At 33.4% G+C, this 21,470-nt stretch overlaps 1 protein-coding gene and 1 long non-coding RNA gene across 2 annotated transcripts in view; one reads left to right on the forward strand and one right to left on the reverse strand.

Moving 5' to 3' along the window:
* CFAP47 (cilia and flagella associated protein 47) overlaps positions 1 to 21,470 on the forward strand; it is a 443,615-nt gene that overhangs the window by 80,662 nt on the left and 341,483 nt on the right. The window contains exons 19-21 of the mRNA XM_032286197.1: positions 629 to 706; positions 3,643 to 3,787; positions 4,975 to 5,069. Coding sequence (XP_032142088.1) covers positions 629 to 706; positions 3,643 to 3,787; positions 4,975 to 5,069 — 318 coding nt within the window. The remainder of the gene's footprint in view (positions 1 to 628; positions 707 to 3,642; positions 3,788 to 4,974; positions 5,070 to 21,470) is intronic.
* Positions 1 to 21,470, reverse strand: part of LOC116556812 — a 117,280-nt gene that overhangs the window by 53,708 nt on the left and 42,102 nt on the right. The gene's annotated exons all lie outside the window — the stretch shown is intronic.

The raw sequence follows: 21,470 nt of genomic DNA on the forward strand, positions 1-21,470 counted from the left end.
GCCTTGGTTTAGCTGCTGCTGCTTTCAAGTTTGTGAGCTCATGAAAAAGACAAAATAGTTGGCCTCTGCAGGAGTCAGGTTCCTCAGTTTAAAATTAGAAATATTAGCAGTTGTGATCTAATAGAATGTTGAGTACCAAAAAGGAAATAATGTATTTAGCACTGTACTTGACCCGTATACACAGCAATTTTTAGCTGCTATAATTACTATTATGGTTGTTGTGCATATTCATATCTTTCTAGGGGAAGATACATACTGCAATCATTATGTTGTTTGTTTTTCTAAAAAATTTGAATAATGCTTTGAAATTAGATAAATAAAAATTGTACTACAGGGAGTGGCAATAAAGTTTAGTCAAGTAGGTAGAACTTTGCATTTAAATTCACAAACCATCAGCTAATCACATTTATGGTGGTTCCAAGGGGTTAAACACTCACTTTTGTTAGGAATATCAATTCTGCAAAACTGGAAATGTGATGACAATTACCAGAAAAAAATCTTGTGCATTTATAATATGTTACTATTATTTAAATTAAAAAATGTTATATAAATGTCAGGTAATACTTTAGCAACTTATGATTATAGTTTAATGTGGTTTCTACAATGTTTTGTATTTCTCCTAAATAAGATTGCTATTCGTGATGCAAATGTTATCGACCTTAGGATCGGTGGAACCGCTCAAATTGCTGATGTAGAAATCAGTCCTGTGAGTATGTTACTTATTTGTGTGATGAAACTTTTGAGTGTGGTGATTTTTATTTGTTATGTTTCTAGTTAGTCCCTTTATGTTTAAAAATATTTTCCAATGTATGATTTTTAATTAAAAGTTACTATATGTAAAGTTAAAAATTAATACATGTCATATAAATGTGATGAAATAGAATATTGAATGAAGGTTTAGGAATTTACCACTGAACATAAGTATCAGAACACTACCAGTACCATTGAAATCATCTTCATTATGATCCTGTCACTTATAAGAGATAACCACTTGCCTAAAATGACACCACATAAATGTAAATATAAATGCTTTCATTGTTCGTTATTTAGTTTGTTTTGGAACTTTATAACAAAGATGTACTATTTGTAGCCTTGGTGAGTTACTTTTACTTAAATATTGTGTTTACAACATTCATCTAAATGGTGTGTAACAGTATGTTAATCATCGTCATACTGCATAATAGTTGTTTTATGTAGACAACTATAATTTACATGCTCATTCAGTTGTTCATCCCAATAGGTGTTTCTGGCTTTTTTTTTTTTTAATACAAAAACTGGTTCACTGTAGCTGTGAGCATTCATATGCATATCTTCTGGGGTACATATACAAGAGGTTCTCTAGGAATGGAGTTATTGAGACATAGAGTTATGAGTGTGTTTGACTTCACAAGATTATTTCTAAAATGTCCTGTCTGATTTCCATTGCTCCAAATTCTATTGTTCTACAAGTTATATTGTCAGATTTAAATTTTGCCAATCTATTGAGTATAAAATGATACCTCACTGTGGTCTTGATTTGCATTTTCTGAGCTACAGTCACATTTATTTTTTAATTACTGTATGTGCTCTGAAAAAACCGTAGTTCTACAATTGATAAAATGCACACATACAGACACACACACACACACAAAAAAAAAAAAAAAAAAAAACCACAAAAACACATACATCACTTTGTTGTTGTTCTTGCCAGCCCTTAGGAATTACACCTGGACATACCTATTCAAAGAAACTTTTGATTCTTCAAAGTAGGGCCCCTCCATTGTGACATTTATAAGGCATTACAAACATCTTATGTCCTGGGAACATCACCATCCGAGCAGTTGTCATATTATTTGGGGGTTGTTTGTACTTTTGTTTTTTTCTCCCATTAGTAGTGTTAACACATATCACCATACTTGTGGGGAACTAAATTGAGGAGAAACTGATGATGAAGAGGTCAGCTGACTGCCTCAGGTAGGGGGCTCACTGCTAGTCTGCATTTAAATGGCATCACCAAAATTCCAGTGTATGGCTTTAACTTATCCTTTTATAACCTTTCTTTATTCAATTATGAAGGCATAAATCCAGGTAGACTGACAAATACTAAGTTAGGTTGTCTAAGACTGTGTGATTCCTGGAGATTAAACTCTGTAGTATCCACAGTGGTTATTTTTCCATTACTATGGTATCCTTCCTTGAAAAATATTAGATAATTTTGAGTCTTTTATCACTTTTTTTCATCCTAAAGTCATTTTTGGCATGCTTTACGTGTTATGGTATAATTGAATAATTTATAGGATGTTACATTAATATAGTTTATCAATATACCCTTATTTTATAGGATTTTAGACATAGCTGACTTTAAAAAATAATATTCACACATCACTAGATATTTTTAGCAAAACATTTATTAACTATACAGTAATGGATATGGCATTGACTATGTGCCTTAATAACAATTAGGACATTTTGTTCACATGAGCATATATGCAATACTCATTTGCATATATGCTCATTTTAATGGGATAAGAAGAGTGATTATTTTTTTACATATACAAAACATCAAACTTTCATTTTCCATTTTGAATTTTACAAATTTCACATATACAACTGGGTTGGCATTTTAAATGAAACAAATAGTAGCCAGTCTACCTTCATACGGAATTTCCCTCAATATTAGGATGCTATTATCTCAATCTCCTTTAAATGTTATATGTAATTCTTTTACTAAGAAACTCCATGGTATTTTAGTAACTCCTCTGCAAGGAGGAATTCTAAAGAGTTTTGTGGTCTAAGCACATGCCTGGGCTGTGAGCTACAGTTCAGATACACTTAATAAAAATGCCTTGTTTATTTAAGGTAGATGTCAGATAGGCTGTAGGGATACAAAAATGAATCACAATAAGGTCCAGCAGAAGAGACATATAATAAAATAAGTAAATCAATGAATTATGTGATTTCATAATGTAAGCAAATATAAGAAACAGAATTGGTGCTGAGCACAGCATGATTAATTGTGGTTTATCCAACTGGGCTTTGAAGTATGTGTAATATTTTATTAGGCAATTGCAAGTTATAGAAAGGCTTTCCTGACAGAAGGGCCACCAAAAGGGTGAAGACCGAAGGGTGAAGCATCAGATGTTGGTTGGAAATGCTGTCATACAGCTTGCTGAAATATTAAGTGTTAGGGTGAGAGTGGGACTAGTTGAAGCTGGAACATGAGGCAGCAGAAGGCCATGGTGAGCTTTATGAGACCTGCTAATGAGCTTGGATATGGTCCTGTAGATCATGAGAAACCATCAAATTTTAAAACAAGAAGTGATGTGATCAAATTCTTAATTAGTTTAAATATGGCTTCGTTATGAAGGGGAGAGTTTGAGAAAGTAAAAATCTAGAAACTAAATGAAAAGTGATGTTTTACTAATTTCATACAGTTCCAATATGGAGAATAGGTGAAGAAAGGGGAAGAATTAATAAGATTTATTAACTCATTACATATAGGAGGCATATAGGAGGTGGGGAAGAGGAAGGAAAATGTGACTAATTTTTTATAGAGTTTGCTTTGCAGTTAATAATTTCCTTGATAAACCTAACATTGCAAGTTTTAGTTTGTATTTTCATAAACTATTATTATATTTTCTAATTATATTTTTAAAATTTTAGGAAGTACTTAATTTCACTGGCGCCTATGTTGGTGGTACGCAGACTATTCCATTTGTAGTAAAAAACAAAGGTGTAACACGTGCCAGAGTGGAGTTTAATCTAAGAGACTTTCCAGATTTTTCAATGGATCTTAAAGACAAATCAGGTATATGTTTTGTACTATAATGGTATTATTGTAAAAGGAAAACAGTTTTAAATTGCCCTGAGGTATAATTTCTAAAAATAATTCAATCAGGGGAAGTTATTCTTAAATGTTTTTAAAGACCACTGCATGTTTTTCTTACACTCTGTAACTTATCATGGTTTTATTTGTAGAAATACATCATTAATATCAAAACACTTTGGTAATACATGAAATATAACCATTCTTATTAGTGGGTTAAATATGGTAAGTTAACTATGTTGTGTATAAGTATATACCTTAAATGAACATAAAATTATGAATTATTTATTTTAATTACCCAATAATTTTAGATAAATGTCTTTGGGGAGCTATCTCTATATGTTTGCTTATGTATTAGGTATCTTTATGTTAAATTAGATTTAAATAAAATATGAATTTTTATAAGTGCATTTTATCTGTTTACTCCATGGGTTGTCAAAATAAGACCTATGGGCTAAATATGACCCAACACCTGTTTTCATAAATAAGATTTTATTAGAACATGCACAGACCCATTTGTTTGTATAATGCTTATGGCTGTTTTTATGCTATTCTGGCAGAGTTGAATAGCTGTGACAGGAACCGTATATCTCACAAAGCTTAAAATATTTACTATCTGGATTCGCACAGAAAGTTTCCTAAACATTGGTTTAATTATATGTTATTCATTAAACATTTGTTGAACCCCAATTACAGGCAAGATAGTAGAGTTTTGGTCCATAAAAATAAGTAAGATCTTACACATCCTCAAAAAGTGAACAGTAAGTATATCAGTGAGATAATGGATATGCATTTATATTATTTATAGACTCTTTCAGGCATCAAAGATCTGACTCTTCCCTGATCAATTTTCACTGGAAAGGGAGGCTCCTAGCTATTCCAGGCACTAAGATTTAGTCAATTACTTGACCCTTCCCTTTATTCCTATTTATATTCGAGTATGACTGTAGCATGCTTCTTGAACTTTGGAGTTATGTTTTAATGAGCTTACTGTCACTGTTTTGCTGATTGAATGTATATTTGTTCCACGTATAGACATCAGTTTTGGTAATTAGAATCTTGGTATTTAGAACAATTCTTTACCCAGCATCTTCACATAGCCCTGCACAAATATTTCAGAAATTGATTTTTGATTGTTACGAACATATGTACTTTTTCATCTCTTATAGAGGAATTTAAAAACCCTGCATTTCCTTATATATATTCTTTGGAAATAGAGGAAAATACATCTCTGGAATGCGGCATGTCATTTTCTCCGAAAGAAGTAAGTTTTCTGTTTTCTCTTCTTCATATTACTCTAATTATGGGTAATCCTAACCAATAACCTTTTAAAGATCACTCAAGATTTATTTGTAGAGGGGTTTTTCTTTCTGATTTGTAAGCATGCCTGTGTATACCTTAATTTAGTAAAACGATTACTGGAGGTTTTGGCTCATGCTGCAGAGTGTCTCAAGAGGAGCAGAGGGCATGTTCAAGGGACCTATGATTGTATAGTCTTTGTTATACGATCTGGAAAATTCAAGATATTACACATTTTGAAGGAGACTAAAGTTTAGGCTAGCTAAAAAAATCACTTACATTCCAGGCAGTTGGTGCTTTCTACTTACATTTGAGTGGTGTATGGCCTGTGAACCACTACCTGAAATTATCAAAGACATGTTGTGAAGATTTAAGAGGAGTTGCTATGATATTGGCTCCTTTTATATTGTACCCCTTGTAATTTAGTGATTTAAAAACAAACATAAACAGACAAAAACCTATTCTGAAATGTGCCCAGAAGGAAGAGATGCCACTGGTCAGGTTTCAGGAGCCAGCTTTAGTAGGCTTTTGCTGCATAGATCCTCTAACGGAAGTACCCAAGGAGAGAGCTTCTCTCTACGTATGATATGAAAGTGCATATTGCTGTATCCTTCCAAGCAAGAATCAAACTTCTATGTGGGAATCAGAGTATAAGATTCTTATGTCAAAACTTTCTTTTATAATATTCCAACATAGCTAGATTGATTCTACTCAATAGGTATAGAATAGAATTAAGTGAAAGTAACTAATAACACAACAAAATTGTATTGAATGCTACTAAATACTATCTTTAATAATCCAATTGTTAGTAATATTATTTTTACTAGATTAAATTTTATTTTAGGAACAATGTAAGCTGTTAGTTGGCTTTCAGGCAGAAAAATAAAGCTTCAGAATGTGTGTAGATATTAGAAAATGATAAAGATTAATTTTGCTTTTTTATGTTCAGTACTTCAGTTGAGATAAGTTTTATAGGTTTTGTGTACATATGATTCACATGGCATGCTATTGGCTATAAGTTCATTCTTTTGTCTATTCTAGTTTTAGATAAGCATAGTAAAGGAAGTAGTAAAGGTTGCTTTTCTGACATCAAAGCAAATTAAAATCCTTTTATCTTATATATAAGGTTAGGTGTACTCAGATGTGTTATACTGTTCATTTTCCATGGATTTGGTGTGAAGTAATTCTTCATCCACATTCATGAACAGTGATATTTAGGTAGATAACAGTCCAGCAAGGTTATCAAGAAAAAAATATTTCATTTTTAGAAAATCATCGTCAGGATATTTATTTGGCCTCATTTATGTTATCAAATATCAGAAACTAAATTTTATTTAGATTTTCCTTTTATCTTTTCTGCAAAGAATTTTGCAGTACATAAAAATATTGTCAAACTATTTATTGAATAATACAATCTCTAATTTGTTTATTTAATTCAGACAAACTGTAATTAACAAGGTAGTTTGGATAATTTCAGAGGATGTTTATCTTTTTATTTTTGCGGCATTCTAATATTTTTCAAAGGCTACTCTTCTTTTTCATATCCTATTTACAAATATTGTCAGCATCAACTTATATTTTAATCTTAAATATCAATGATATTCTCTTCCTGTTTATTAAAGTTTGTTGTCAGATTTAAGTGGGGAACTTAGAAAAGCAGAAAGAAAAATAGTTCTTTAAATTCTAATGCTTAATAATGACCAGAGGTGATATTTGGACATACCTATATTTCTCTTTGTCTCCTCCTTCTCTGTACTCATATTTCTACATTTGTATTTTTTTCCAAAGAATACTTTTTGAGTTATTTTTAACCTACATTTTTTGTACTGATTCCATCAATTAAAATGCAATGAATGGCTTTCTGTGTTCTTAAGTATTCTAAAAACAATTTAATTTTATAGGGATAATGCATTGTATTATCTTATGGCTATGCTATGTCAGGGTTATTTAACTAATTCCTTTCATTGTACACTTAGGATTTCTCCTCTCTTTTGGCTCTTAATAATACTGTTTTTAAAAAGTTCTTGTAGATAAATGTTTGGTTTCTCATTATGCATTTTTACTGTGTATTACTAGAAGTTGAATACATAGGTCCACATCTACGCACACATTTTGGGCTTTCAATATGTATTGTCAAATGGCTCTACAAAAAGGTTGTATCAGTTATATTACTGACCATTTTTCAGTGCACAAATTTCCTATCACTTCAATTTATTTCCACATAGAATTGTTTTCTTAATTTCATTTTTCGATTGTTCTTTTCAAGTGTACAGAAAAGCAATTGATTTTCAGCATTGATATTGTGTTCTGCAACCCTGTCGAACTCATTTACTAGTTTTAATATATTAATGGATTCCCTAGAATTTTATTTTTTTAAACTTTTAAGTTTGGGGGTACATGAGCAGGTTTGTTATATAGGTAACAGGTTTGTTTTACAGATTCTTTCATCACCCAGGTATTAAGCTTAGTAACCATTAGTTATTTTTTATGATCCTCTTCCTCCTCCCACCTTCCACCATCCGATAGGCTCAAGTGTGTGTTGTTCCCCTCTATGTGTCCATGTGTTCTCATCATTTAGTTCTCACTTGTAAGTAAGAACATGTGGTATTTGGTATTATGTTCCTGTGTTAGTTTGATAAGTATAATGACCTCTAACTCCACCGATGTTCCCACAAAGGACATGATCTCATTCTTTTTTATGGTGGCATAGCATTCCATGGCTTATATGTACCACATTTTCTTTATCTAGCCTATAATTGAAGGGCATTTAGGTTGAGTCTATGTCTTTGCTATTGTGAATAGCGCTGCACTGATCATATGCATTCATGTGTCTTTATGGTAGAACAATTATACTTCTTCGGGTATTTACCCAGTAATGGGATTGCAGTGTTGAAGGGTAGTTCTGTTTTTAGGTCTTACAGGAATCGCCACACTGTTTTTCATAATGGTTAAACTAATTAGACATCCACCAACAGTGAATAAGCGTTCCTTTTTCTCCACAACCTCTCCAGCACTGTTAGTTTTTGACTTAGTAATAGCCATTCTGACTGATGTGAGATAGAATTCTCCATATATAGTAATATGTCATCTGTAAATAGAGAAAGTTTTAATTCTTCCTTTCTATTCTGGATACCTTTTACTTTTTTAATATCTGATTTCTAGAACTTTTAGTGCAATGTTGAATAGAAAAACATCTTTGTCTTGTTCCTGGAAGCATATATTTTAGACCTTTAATATAAATTTAACAACAGTTTTCTTTTTTTAAGTTTCCTTTTTAGGTTGAGGAAGTTCCCTTCTATAGTTTGTTGAGTATTTTTATCTTGGAAGACCTGGATTTTGTTAATTTTATTATCCACTTTGATGGCCAGGTTTTTGTCCTTTATTCTACTAATATAGTTAATTATATTGATTGAGTTTTTAATGTTAAACCAACCTTGCTTTGTGAAATAAATCTCACTAGATCATAAGATACAATTATTTTTATATATTGCTGAATTCAATTCCTTAGTATTTTGATGAAGGTTTTCGCATCTATACTTATAAGGAGTATTGATCTATAGTTTGTAAGTCTTATTTTTTTTTCTTGTGATACCTTTGTTTCAAATATCAGGCTAATATTGGCTTCTTAGAATGAATTGCAAAATGGTGTCTCCACTTCTATTTTGGCAGTATTTGTGAATGATTGAATTAATTATTTAAATTGGTGTTATATTTCATCATTGAAGTCATCTGGTCACCAGATTTTTTAAAAATATATTGATTTTAAAGTAGGTATTGAAGGGACATACCTCAAAATAATAAGAGCCATCTATGACAGACCCACAGCCAACATCATACTGAATGAGCAAAAGCTGGAAGCATGCCCCTTGACAACCAGCACAAGACAAGGATGCTCTCTTACCACTCGTATTCAACTTAAGTCCTGCCCAGAGCAGTCAGGCAAGAGAAAAAAATAAAGGGCATCTAAATAGAAAGTCAAATTGTCCCTGTTTTCAGACGACATGATTCTATATCTAGAAAACTTCACAATCTCAGCCCAAAAGCTCCTTAAGCTGATAAACAACTTTAACAAAGCTCCAGGATACAAAATCAGTGTACAAATCACTAGCATTTTTGTGGGATGGAGACAGAGTCTCATTCTGTCACCCAGGTTGGAGTGCAGTGGCATGATCTCAGCTTACTGCAACCTCTGCCTCCCTGGTTCAAGCAATTTTCTTGCTTCAGCCTCCTGAGTAGGTGGGAATACAGGCCTCCGTCATGCCTGGCTAATTTTTGTGTATTATTTTAGTAGAGATGGGATTTTGCCATATTAGTCAGGCTGGTCTTGAACTCATGACCTCAGGTAATCCACCCGTCTTGGCCTCCCAAAATGCTGGGATTACAGGCATGAGCCACTACACCAGGCCAAAAATCACTAACAGTTTTATAAACCAACAACCAAGCCAAGAGCCAAATCAGGAATGTAATTTCATTCACAATTGCTACAAAAAGAATAAAATATCCAAGAATATAGCTAACCAGGGAGGGATATTTCTTCCCAAAAGAGGAGAAATGTGTATTCACATCAATACCAAGACTTTTATGTGAATGCTCATAGCAGCATTATTTACAATAGCTTAAAAGTAGAAACAACCCAAATGTCTATCACCTGATAAATGGATAAACACAGTATGGTATAACCATATGCTAGAATATTCTTTGGCAGTATAAACGAACAAATTGCTGATATGTGCTGCTCGGTAAATAAACCACAAAAATGTTATTTTAAGTGAAAGGAGCTAGATACAAGAAGATACATTTCGTATGATTCCATTTACCTGAAATTTCCAGAGAGACAATCTATAGAGCAGATGAGTGGTTACCTGGAGTTAGGCAAATTGGCATAAAGAAGCTCTTGGGGGTGATGGAAACATTCTAAAACTTAATTGTGGTGATGGTTGCACAATTCTATAAATTTACTAAAAACCATTTAATTGTACCATTTGGTGAAATATATCTCAATACAGCTGTTAAAGGTATAAAAAAGTTATTAATTTAATGTGCTGTGATAGGCCTGTATTTATTAAAATTTTCTTTTTTTAATTAATTAATTTATTTATTTATTTATTTTTTCCATTTATTTTATTGCATTTTAGGTTTTGGGGTACATGTGAAGAACATGCAAAATTGTTGCATAGTAACACACGTGGCAGTGTGATTTGCTGCCTTCCTCCCCATCACCTACATCTGGCATTTCTCCCCTTGCTATCTCTCCCCAGCTTCCCACCCCCCACCATCCCTCCCCTATTTCCCCCCAACTGACCCCAGTGTGTAGTGCTCCCCTCCCTGTGTCCATGTGTTCTCATTGTTCAACACCCGCCTATGAGTGAGAACATGCGGTGTTTGATCTTCTGCTCTTCTGTCAGTTTGCTGAGAATGATGGTTTCCAGGTTCATCCATGTCCCTACAAAGGACCCAAACTCATCGTTTTTGATGGCTGCATAATATTCCATGGTGTATATGTGCCACATTTTCCCTATCCAGTCTATCATCGATGGGCATTTGGGTTGGTTCCAGGTCTTTGCTATTGTAAACAGTGCTGCAGTGAACATTCATGTGCACGTGTCCTTATAGTAGAACGATTTGTAATCCTTTGGATATATACCCAGTAATGGGATTGCTGGGTCAAATGGAATTTCTATTTCTAGGTCCTTGAGGAATCGCCACACTGTCTTCCACAATGGTTGAACTAATTTACACTCCCACCAACAGTGTAAAAGTGTTCCTATTTCTCCACATCCTCTCCAGCATCTGTTGTCTCCAGATTTTTTAATGATCGCCATTCTAACTGGTGTGAGATGGTATCTCAATGTAGTTTTGATTTGCATTTCTCTGATGACCAGTGATGATGAGCATTTTTTCATATGTTTGTTGGCCTCACGTATGTCTTCTTTTGTAAAGTGTCTGTTCATATCCTTTACCCATTTTGAATGGTCTTGTTAGTTTTTTTCTTGTAAACCTGTTTTAGTTCTTTGTAAATTTTGGATATCAGCCCTTTGTCAGATGGGTAAACTGCAAAAATTTTTTCCCAATCTGTTGGTTGCCGATTCACTCTAATGATTGTTTCTTTTGCTGTGCAGAAGCTGTGGAGTTTGATTAGGTCCCATTTGTCTATTTTGGCTTTTGTTGTCAATGCTTTTGGTGTTTTGGTCATGAAGTCCTTGCCTACACCTATGTCCTGAATGGCTTTGCCTAGATTTTCTTCTAGGGTTTTTATGGTGTTAGGTCTTATGTTTAAGTCTTTAATCCATCTGGAGTTAATTTTAGTGTAAGGTGTCAGGAAGGGGTCCAGTTTCTGCTTTCTGCACATGGCTAGCCAGCTTTCTCAACACCATTTATTGAACAGGGAATCCTTTCCCCATTGCTTATTTTTGACTGGTTTGTCAAAGATCAGTGGTTGTAGATATGTTGTGTTGCCTCCGAGACCTCTGTTCTGTTCCATTGGTCTATATCTCTGTTTTGGTACCAGTACCATGCTGTTTTGATTACTGTAGCCTTGTAGTATAGTTTGAAGTCTGGTAGTGTGATGCCCCCTGCTTTGTTCTTTTTGCTTAGAATTGACTTGGCTATGCAGGCTCTCTTTTGATTCCATATGAAGTTTAAGGTGGTTTTTTCCAGTTCTGCAAAGAAGGTCATTGGTAGCTTGATGGGGATAGCATTGAATCTGTAAATTACTTTGGGCAGTATGGCCATTTTCACGATATTGATTCTTCCTAACCATGAACATGGAATGTTTCTCCATCTGTTTGTGTCCTCTCTTATTTTGTTGAGCAGTGGCTTGTAGTTCTCCTTGAAGAGGTCCTTTACATTCCTTGTTACTTGTATTAAAATTTTCTATTTCTTCTTGAGAAGTTTCATCTAAGTTATCTAATTTATTGACATACATGTATTAATGGTGTTATTCTTTTTATTTCTGTAAGGTAGGTAATAGTTTAGTTCCTTCTTTCGTTCCTGATTTATAAAATTGAGCCATCTATCTTTTTATCTTGGTCAGCATATCTAAAGTTTAGCCTGTTTTGATAATATTTTCAAGATCTAACTTTTGGTATTTCTGATTTGCTGTATTATTTTTGATTCTTGTTTTCATTCATTTCCATGTTATCCTTTATTATATATTTTTTCTGTTTTATTTGATCTTCTATTCTTATTTTTAATTGTGGAATATTAGGGCATTTATTTGAGATATTTCATTTTTAAAATATAGGTTTTACAGCTACATACTTCCCTCTAAATACTGTTTTACATTTATCACAAAAGTTTTGATATGTTTTGTTTTCATTTTTACTCTTCAAAATATTTTGCAAATTCTCACATAAGTTATTTTTGACCTATTAGTTATTTGGTGTCTCCTGTTTAATTTCCACATACTTGTGAATTTACCTAGTTTGTTTGTTATTGATTTATGATATAATTCCCTTATAGTTAGAGAACACAATTCATTTTATTTAAATCACTTTAAATTTATTGCAGCTTGTTTCATGACATTCTATGTAGGTTATTTAACTATGTTGAAGTAAGTCTGAAACAACTAGTTATTACATCTGGATGTGTATGTGTCTGTGTATGTGTGCACATGTATGCAGTGGTGAAAGGAAGAGAATGCTGATTATTTTAAAAATAAACTGTGTATGATTATTTTTTCAAATACGTATTTTATGATGCTGACTTTTAAAAACCCTCTAAATAAAAAGAAACAATACTTTTCTGAGAATTTAATATTCTGATAAGTTATGTCATTCTCCTATATAATGTTTATATCTCACATGTGCATAGAAGTATGCCGACACACACACACACACACACACACACACACACACACGCACACACGCACATACACTTTTGAGAAGAAAAAAACCCTATATTTTGTGCAGTAATTTATAGGTTTTTAAAATTATGTTAAGGCCAAGTTTATATATTTTTCTAATAAGTCTATATTGTGATTTTATATTTTCATATAATTGAAATGTATATAAAATATTTTACTTAAGGATCATTGAAAATTAGAAAAATCTGTAATGCAGTTTAAGTATCTTACATGACTTTTTTGGAGAATGTATTGTATACAATATATTTAGATAATAGTTCACTAACAGCAATTTTAAAAGTTCTAAGTATTTTTTAATATTTAGGATAATATTTAGGATTCTAGAAATTGATTATAAAATTAAAATTAGTTTTATATATTTAAATTTCAATGGAGTGCCACACTTTGCTTGGATTCTGAATCATTCTACATTAACTGGGTATTTTTAAAGAAGATTTACTTAGTGTATTGGAGTGTAATTCACTTCAACAATGAGAAGAACATATAAAATCCCACAGAGACAGCACACCCTTTGAGAATTTGTTTTATAAATTTGTGCCAGTAGAGCAAATTGATTATCTACTTTCCAGTTATTTCAAATGTCCTCCACTATATTTATTGCTAGGTGTAAGTTGTCTATCTTTGTACGTGTGTCGAAATGTAAATAGCAAATTGATGCTCTCTCGGTTGACCTATGTAGCAGGAAAATGTGAAATCAACAATACACGATTGATTTATTGTTTGTTGTAGACCTTCCCTTCCTACACTGCACCAGGTTTGAGCACAACCTGAAGTGCTAGTAGTCAATTGCAGTTGTAATTGGCATCCTCAACTGGATTTGTTTATTTACTGTAAGTCACTCTTGTGGGCTACTATCATGTCTTCTTGGCCAACATATAGAATTGTACTTCCCCATATGGTAGTCATATGTGTGGCTATTTGAATTAAAGCTTAAATGTATTAAAATTAAGTCCAACAAAAATGTTGTTTCTTCATCACAATACCTACATTTCAAGTTCTGTAGATTCACATGTGGCTATTTTACAATGCAGAGCTTTTTTTTCATGACAGAAAGTTGCATTGGACAACACTATCATTATTATAGATCTTTCCCTATTATCACTCTTACTTTTCCTGCTGCTTTGACCCAGGTTTTGCCCTGAGGCACAGGCTGGTTAATTTTCAGTGGCTTAGTTACTCTTCAGCTCTTTGCAACTTTCACCTTTGCTTCTCTGTTTTTTCCCTGCAGTTTTTGAATGCGAGGGAGAATTGTTCACCTTTTTTTCCCCCACTACCCATGATCTGTGATTTAAGGATATGCAGAACCTTGGGTAAACCTTTCATAATAGTTATTATAGATTTACAATCATTCTTACAGGAAGCTAAGAATAATTCCTCAAGGATTAAAGGAAAGGGCATTTGAATGACACCTACTCCTTTTCAATTCATAAACATGTTTCTACCAACACTGGACTGGGTCCTGAAATCTGACTTCATTAGAGTATCCTTTTAAATTTGAGGTATTCCTGTCTTTGAATGACAATATTTAGGAAATCACTTAAAATAGCACACATCACAAAGCGTTCGAAGTTTTCCTTCCTCATTGAATACCTCAGTGATTTTATAATGATAGGGCTTGTCTTTTCTTTCAATGTGTCACTTCGTTTCTGTATAAAAGATAAGCCTTGTATTCTTGCAGTTTTATTGAAGGGAGAAGACTTCCATGGGCAAAGGACTCATGGAACCTCCTAAATTGGCATTCTGTGTAATTATAGACCTACTTTGGTTAAAAACATATTTTATGCAAATTATGTGTGAAGATGTCAGTTAAGAGAAGACAAGTCCAGTGTGACTTTTCACCTATGCGTACTTGATAATCAGAGAAGGCAGGCATTAACCCTCAGCCTTGTGAATTCACCACACAGTTTTAGAAAAATTGTATGTTTCAGGAAGGAGAAAGGCTTCATATTTAAAAGAGACAGTTAAAGGCTGAGATGAGCACATTGAATTATCTTGATAATTAACAACAGTCATTATCATTGACAGTCACCAACAATCATCAGCAAAAACAGCATCAAACATTTTAAAATAAAGCCCTCAGTCTGGTCCTGTGTTAAACCTATCCTGTTACTTCAGCTTTCTACTCTCATAATCCCTAACTTGGGAACCCAGCACTAGTCCCAAAGACAGACAGTAAAGGCTCAAGCCCCAGTAACTGTCAGAACTCAATTCATCATGACTCAGATTCCTCTTTATTTCAGTTGTTCTCCAAAAGTGGAGCATCCTGTGAATAACTTCTCTTTCCTGTCAGCTCTGATTCCTCTCACATTTAGCTTCCCTTCCCTTTTTCTCTACCCCTAGGATCCCTATACTTCTATAAGTCCTCTATATTTTTCTGGTCTTCCTTTTTCTTCACGATTTCTTCTTATTGGGAACATGGCTATCTCAACAGCACTGTTTTTTTTTTTTTTTTTTTTTTTTTTAAATAGCATTTCCTATGAATCTTGCTGTGGGTCTAGAAGCAATCCTTTCTGGAGGCCGTGTTCCCTGGGGTGATTTTTCTAGGAGGTCTTTATCTGTTAAAAATGCCTGCTTCCGGCTGGGTGTGGTGGCTCACACCTGTAATCCTAGCACTTTGGGAGGCCGAGGTGGGTGGATTACCTGAGGTCAGGAGTTCGAGACTAGCCTGGTCAACATGGTGAAACCCCATCTCTACTAAAAATACAAAAATTAGTTGGGTGTAGTGGTACGCATCTGTAATCTCAGCTACTAGGGAGGGTGAGGCAGGAGAATCACTTGAAACCAGGAGGTGGAGGCTGCAGTGAGCCGAGATCACACCACTGCACTCCAGCCTGAGCTACAGAGTGAGACTCTGTCTCAAAAAAATACAATAAATAAAATAAATAATTTTTAAAAGCCTGCTTCTTTGAATTTTGTATTGTTTGAGTTTGCCAGTTACTCTCTTGTGAAATCTCTGGTGAGTGGTCTCTTGTGAATAGTCATCTCCAGACATGCTCTTAGTTACTGCCAGCCAGACTCATAGTATACCTGGCACCCTACTCATCTCATTTTCTGAGTGATTTCAGTATCCACATGGAGGTTTATGCAGAACCCTGGCCTCACACTTTCTTTTCTTCTCTTTTCTATTGATGTGGAAGAAACTAAGTGACACACACTGAAAGAAAAGATGAGTCCTATCATTATAATTTTCCTTTTTTGCTCCCATTTCCAGTCTCCTCAGCTTCTGCTAAAAACTAATCTCCATCCAGCAATCAGATAAAGATGACAGATTGGGAAACTTTAAAATATGAGTACACATTATTAATATATGAAAAAGCCTTAAAATAAAATAGTAGCCTAAGATAAAATAATATTACAATATGTATGATATTAATAATCAAGTTAAGAAAAAAAACCAGATGAACCAGATATGGAAAAATAGAAATGAAGCATAAAATATAACTGGTTGCTGATGATTAAATACTAAGAAATTCCAGGGAAATAAGATGAAGCAAAGTTTTTGTTGTTTTTTTCTTTAGCTATGAAATATCTAAAGAGGTTGTATTTGTACATGAAATACTACATCTTTATGCAATTTATTCCTTGATGTCTGCATGCTGCTGCCACTGCAGAAATATATAATCATGGGAATGAATTGCTTGCTTTTTTGACCAAAGAATTGAAACCTCGAGAAAAATAACAGATGAGCAGTATTTTATGCTTCTATAATTTGGTTATAAGAACAGACTGTACATAAGATTCTATGATAGAAAATGAAATTGGCAGTGGTATGACCAGCTAAAGTCAAATAAAAATAAAAATACAAGTGTTTTGCCTATTAGGGTAATATGAATGACTAGAGTTGAATGTATGCACTTTATGTTATTCAGCTCTTTTATTTAAAACTGTTTAGATTGTCAACACTGAGTTTATGAGTATAGCACAGCACTAGATATATGTAACCTCTGAACCCATCAATGCTTGTTGTCATGATCTTGGAGGTTTTGACACGTGAGAAGTATTAGTATTCTTCCCTTTTCACATTTAAGATATTCACATTCTTGCCTGTTTTCTACCTCCCACCTCTAGACATTTACCAAGGTATCAAAGAGTAATAGGGTTGACCATCTTAATATTTTTAAAATATAAATAACGTGAGGTTTTGATGAAAACATCAACACAAAGTTTAAAAACATGTCATTAGAGAAAATGAGTTTTTATTTTTAATTATTTGTAATGTCACTTGAAATACAATAAGATTTTTTTCATATAATGTAAATATTTTAGCACTGATGTTCTGTAGTGTTTTCAGCTGTGGTATAAATCAATTTTATTTTTATCAATTTAAATTTCTAATAAATTATGTAATTTATGATTTTATTTTCAAAATTGAGATTTGGACCAGAGCAACTTTTAAATTCTACATACACACCCTTCCCCTAGTTCCTCAATTTTTAATTGATCAGCTCACGTTGAGGGAGGAAATGGCTAGTTAGATTTCAAGGGTTTAGAACATTTCAATTTTCAAATGAGCAGCTGATCAGAGGAATCCGTCTAAAAAATAGGGTGCTAATAGGTGAGAAGAATAGTTAAGCTGTATAATCACAATAAATATAATAATTTCATGTGTGACTTAATAATATTTACCCCTAATCTAATAGTCTCTCAATCATTTTGCAAAAATGGATCTTTATTTTTATTTTTCTGGAACCTTGAGATCATCAAATGGCAGATATCTAGAGAGTTTTTGGAAACCTCTGATCAGCCTCTCTTTCCTTTATGATTTTTCTTTTTAAACTATTATAACAATATAATATTTAAATAAGATAATTTATTGAGAAGAAATGTATATAATGTAAAGTTAACCAATTTGAAGTAGACAATTCAGTGATGTGTAGTACATTCATAATGTTTTCGGTATTACATTTACGTCTTTAACTCATTTTGATTTAATTTTTGTATATGATGTAAGATAAGTGTTAAGTTGATTCTTTTTCATATGGATATACAGTTTTTCCAGCACTACTTGTTGAAGAGACTGTCCTGTTCTGTCCCCATTAAGAGTTCATGGCACCCTTGTCAAAAATCATATGATCATACATGAGTGTTATTTCTGGGCACTCTATTCTATTTTATTGGTTGATTTGTTTTTATGCCAGTGCCACAGTCTTTTGATTACTGTAGATTTGTTATATGTTTTAAAATCAGAGAGTCTGATTCCTCCAAATTCGTTCTATTTTTTCATAAGTATTTTGGCAATTTGGGAATCCCTTGAGATTCCATATGACGTTTAAGATGACGCTTCTATTTCTGCAAAAAGTGCCATTGGGATTATGATTGAAATTGTGTTGAATCTATAGATTACATCATGTAGTATTTTTTTTTTAATTGCATTTTAGGTTTTGGGGTACATGTGAAGAACATGCAAGATTGTTGCATAGGTACACACATGGCAGAGTGATTTGCTGCCTTCCTCCCCATCACCTATATCTGGCATTTCTCCCCATGCTATCTCTCCCCAACTCCCCACCCCCGCTGTCCCTCCCCTATTTCCCCCCAACAGACCCCAGTGTGTGATGCTCCCCTCCCTGTGTCCATGTGTTCTCATTGTTCAACACCCACCTATGAGTGAGAACATGCGGTGTTTGATTTTCTGTTCTTGTGTCAGTTTGCTGAGAATGATGGTTTCCAGGTTCATCCATGTCCCTACAAAGGACATGAACTCATCGTTTTTGATAGCTGCATAATATTCCATGGTGTATATGTATCACATTTTCCCTTTCCAGTCTATCATCGATGGGCATTTGGGTTGGTTCCAGGTCTTTGCTATTGTAAACAGTGCTGCAATGAACATTTGTGTGCATATGTCCTTATAGTAGAACGATTTATAATCCTTTGAATATATACCCAGTAATGGGATTGCTGGGTCAAATGGAATTTCTATTTCTAGGTCCTTGAGAAATCAGTATGGACATCTTAAATGATATTAAGTCTTCTAACTCAAGAATATGGGATGTCATTCCATTTATTTTTGTATATTTTAATTTCTTTCACCAATGTTTCATAGTTCAAATGTACAAACTTTAGCCTTCTTCGTTGAGTTCATTCCTAAGTATTTAATTTCTTTTTGATGCTATTGTAAATAGAATTTTCTTTATTTTCCTTTGGAATTTTTCATTTGTAGTGTATAGAAACATAACTGACTTTTCTGCTTTAATTTTGCATTATGCAAATTATATGAATTCTTTTATTAGTTCTAACAGGGTTTCTTGTTATCATTTATCTGTGAAATTTTTAGAATTCATTTATCCATTCAGCTAACTATATATTTGGATTGGGAAGTTTGATTCATTGACATTTAAATAAATTATTGATAAATCCCACTTCATTTACTCCTGGGATGCAAGGATGATTCAAAATATACAATCAGTAAATATGATACACCGTGTTAACAGAATGAAGGATAAAAATTATATAATCACCCCAACATATGCAGAAAAAGCACTTGACAGAACTCAATATATTTCTATGTAAAAATACTCAGAAAAGTAAGCATAGAATGAATATGCCTCAATGTAATAAAGGCAACCTCTGACAAGCCCACAATTAACATCATACTCAATGAAGAAAAATTGAAAGCATCTCCTCTGAGATCAGGAACAAGACAAGGATACCCAGTCTCACCACTTATTTTCAACATAGTACTAGAAGCCCTAGACAGAACAATTAGGCAAGGGAAGGAAATAAAAGAAATTTAAATTAGAAAGGAAGAAGTACTTTTTTTTCTGTTTTAAGGTGATATAATTCTATATGTAGAAAAACCTAAAGATTCTACCAAAAAACTATTAGATCTATTAAACAAATTTAGTAAAGTAGCATGATACAAAATTAACATTCAAATTTATTTGTGTTTCTGTTCACTAACAATGAGCCATTCAAAAGGGAAATGAAGAATCTCATTTACAATAACATGAAAAACAATATAATCCTTAGGAATAAATTTAACCAAGGGAATAAAAGACTTAAACACTGAAAACTATAAGACACTGATGAAAGAAATTAAAGAAGACACAAAGAAATGGAAAGACATGTCCATGGATTGGAAAACAAAATTATTAAAATGTTCATATTACCCAAAATAATCTACAGAGTAAATGCTATCACCATCAAAATCCAAATGAATTGCTATAGATCTGTTCATATTTTCTGTTTCTTCTTGAGTCAGATTGTGTAATTTGTGTTTTCTAGGAATCTGTCAATTTCATCTAGTTTCTATAAGTTAATGGTGTACAGTTGTAAATAGTATTCTCTTTGATTTATCCCCCATCCTCGCCGTCTTTATTCTTTTTTGAGATAGTCTTGCTTTGTCGTCTAGGCTGGAGCGCAATGGCATGATCTCGGCTCACTGCAACCTCCACCTCGATGGTTCAAACTATTCTCCTGCCTTAGCCTCCCAAGTAGCTGGGATTACAGGTGCCTGCAACCATGCCCGCCTGGCTAGTTTTTGTATTTTTAGTAGAGACAGGGTTTTTCCATGTTGGTCAGGTTGGCCCCCAACTCCTAACCTCAGCTGATCCAAACACCTCAACCTCCCATAGTGCTGGGTTTGCAGGCATGAGCCACCATGCCTGGCCTAATTACCCATTTTTTTTATGTGGTTGATAGTAATGTCTGTAATCTCATTTTTTATTTTAGTTATTCATGTCTTCTCTCAACTGTCAGACTAGTTTAAAGTTTTGTCATTTTTTAGATGTTTTCTAACAGCCAACTTTTTGTTTTATTGTTATGATTTCTCTTTGTTGATATTCTCATTTTGTACATACATTATTTTCATGATATTCTTTTGTTCTTTTCTGTGGTTTCCTTTAGTTCTGTGAACACATTTAAGACAGTGATTTTAAAGTATTTTTCTAATAAAGTCCTATGGCTGGGCTTTCTTAATAATCTTTGTTTTGTTTTTGGTTATTGAAAACTGGACATTTGGATATTATAATGTGGTAACTCTGTACATCAGATTATCCTCCTTTCCCTGGGTTTACTCTTCTGGTTTGTTGAAGGGTATAGTCATCCATTTGTTTATTGACTTTTCAAAACTATTATTGTAAAGAATACATTCTTTGCTATTCAAGGTCACTGAAGTATCTGTTCCTTTGTCTGGTGTTGAGTAGTGTTTTGAGATACATTTCCTTAAATTCCAGGAACTAAAATAATCAGACACATAAATCATCTATTATAGTCTTTTTGGATAGAGTGTCCTGAGGCACTTCTTCAGCATTTAGCGAGGTTGTTTACAATATTTTCTTAGTTTTTACTTACCGCTTGCACTTAGCCTAGAGTCAGACGAAGATGAAAGTTGAGCATCGTCTCAGGAGTTTTCTGAGCACATGTCCTACCCTGAGTACTCTTGATGCTTTCTAAATTCTCCTGGGCACTTTTAAATGCCTTAATTTCTCCGAACACTTCCCTGCTTTTATTTTCAGACTTTAGGTAATGTTTGTATGTCTCAACCATAATATTCTGTCT

The sequence above is a fragment of the Sapajus apella genome, unplaced genomic scaffold, assembly GCF_009761245.1.
Source record: "Sapajus apella isolate SASKATOON/1434 unplaced genomic scaffold, GSC_monkey_1.0 scaffold17, whole genome shotgun sequence".
In the NCBI taxonomy this organism is placed as follows: Eukaryota; Metazoa; Chordata; class Mammalia; order Primates; family Cebidae; genus Sapajus; species Sapajus apella.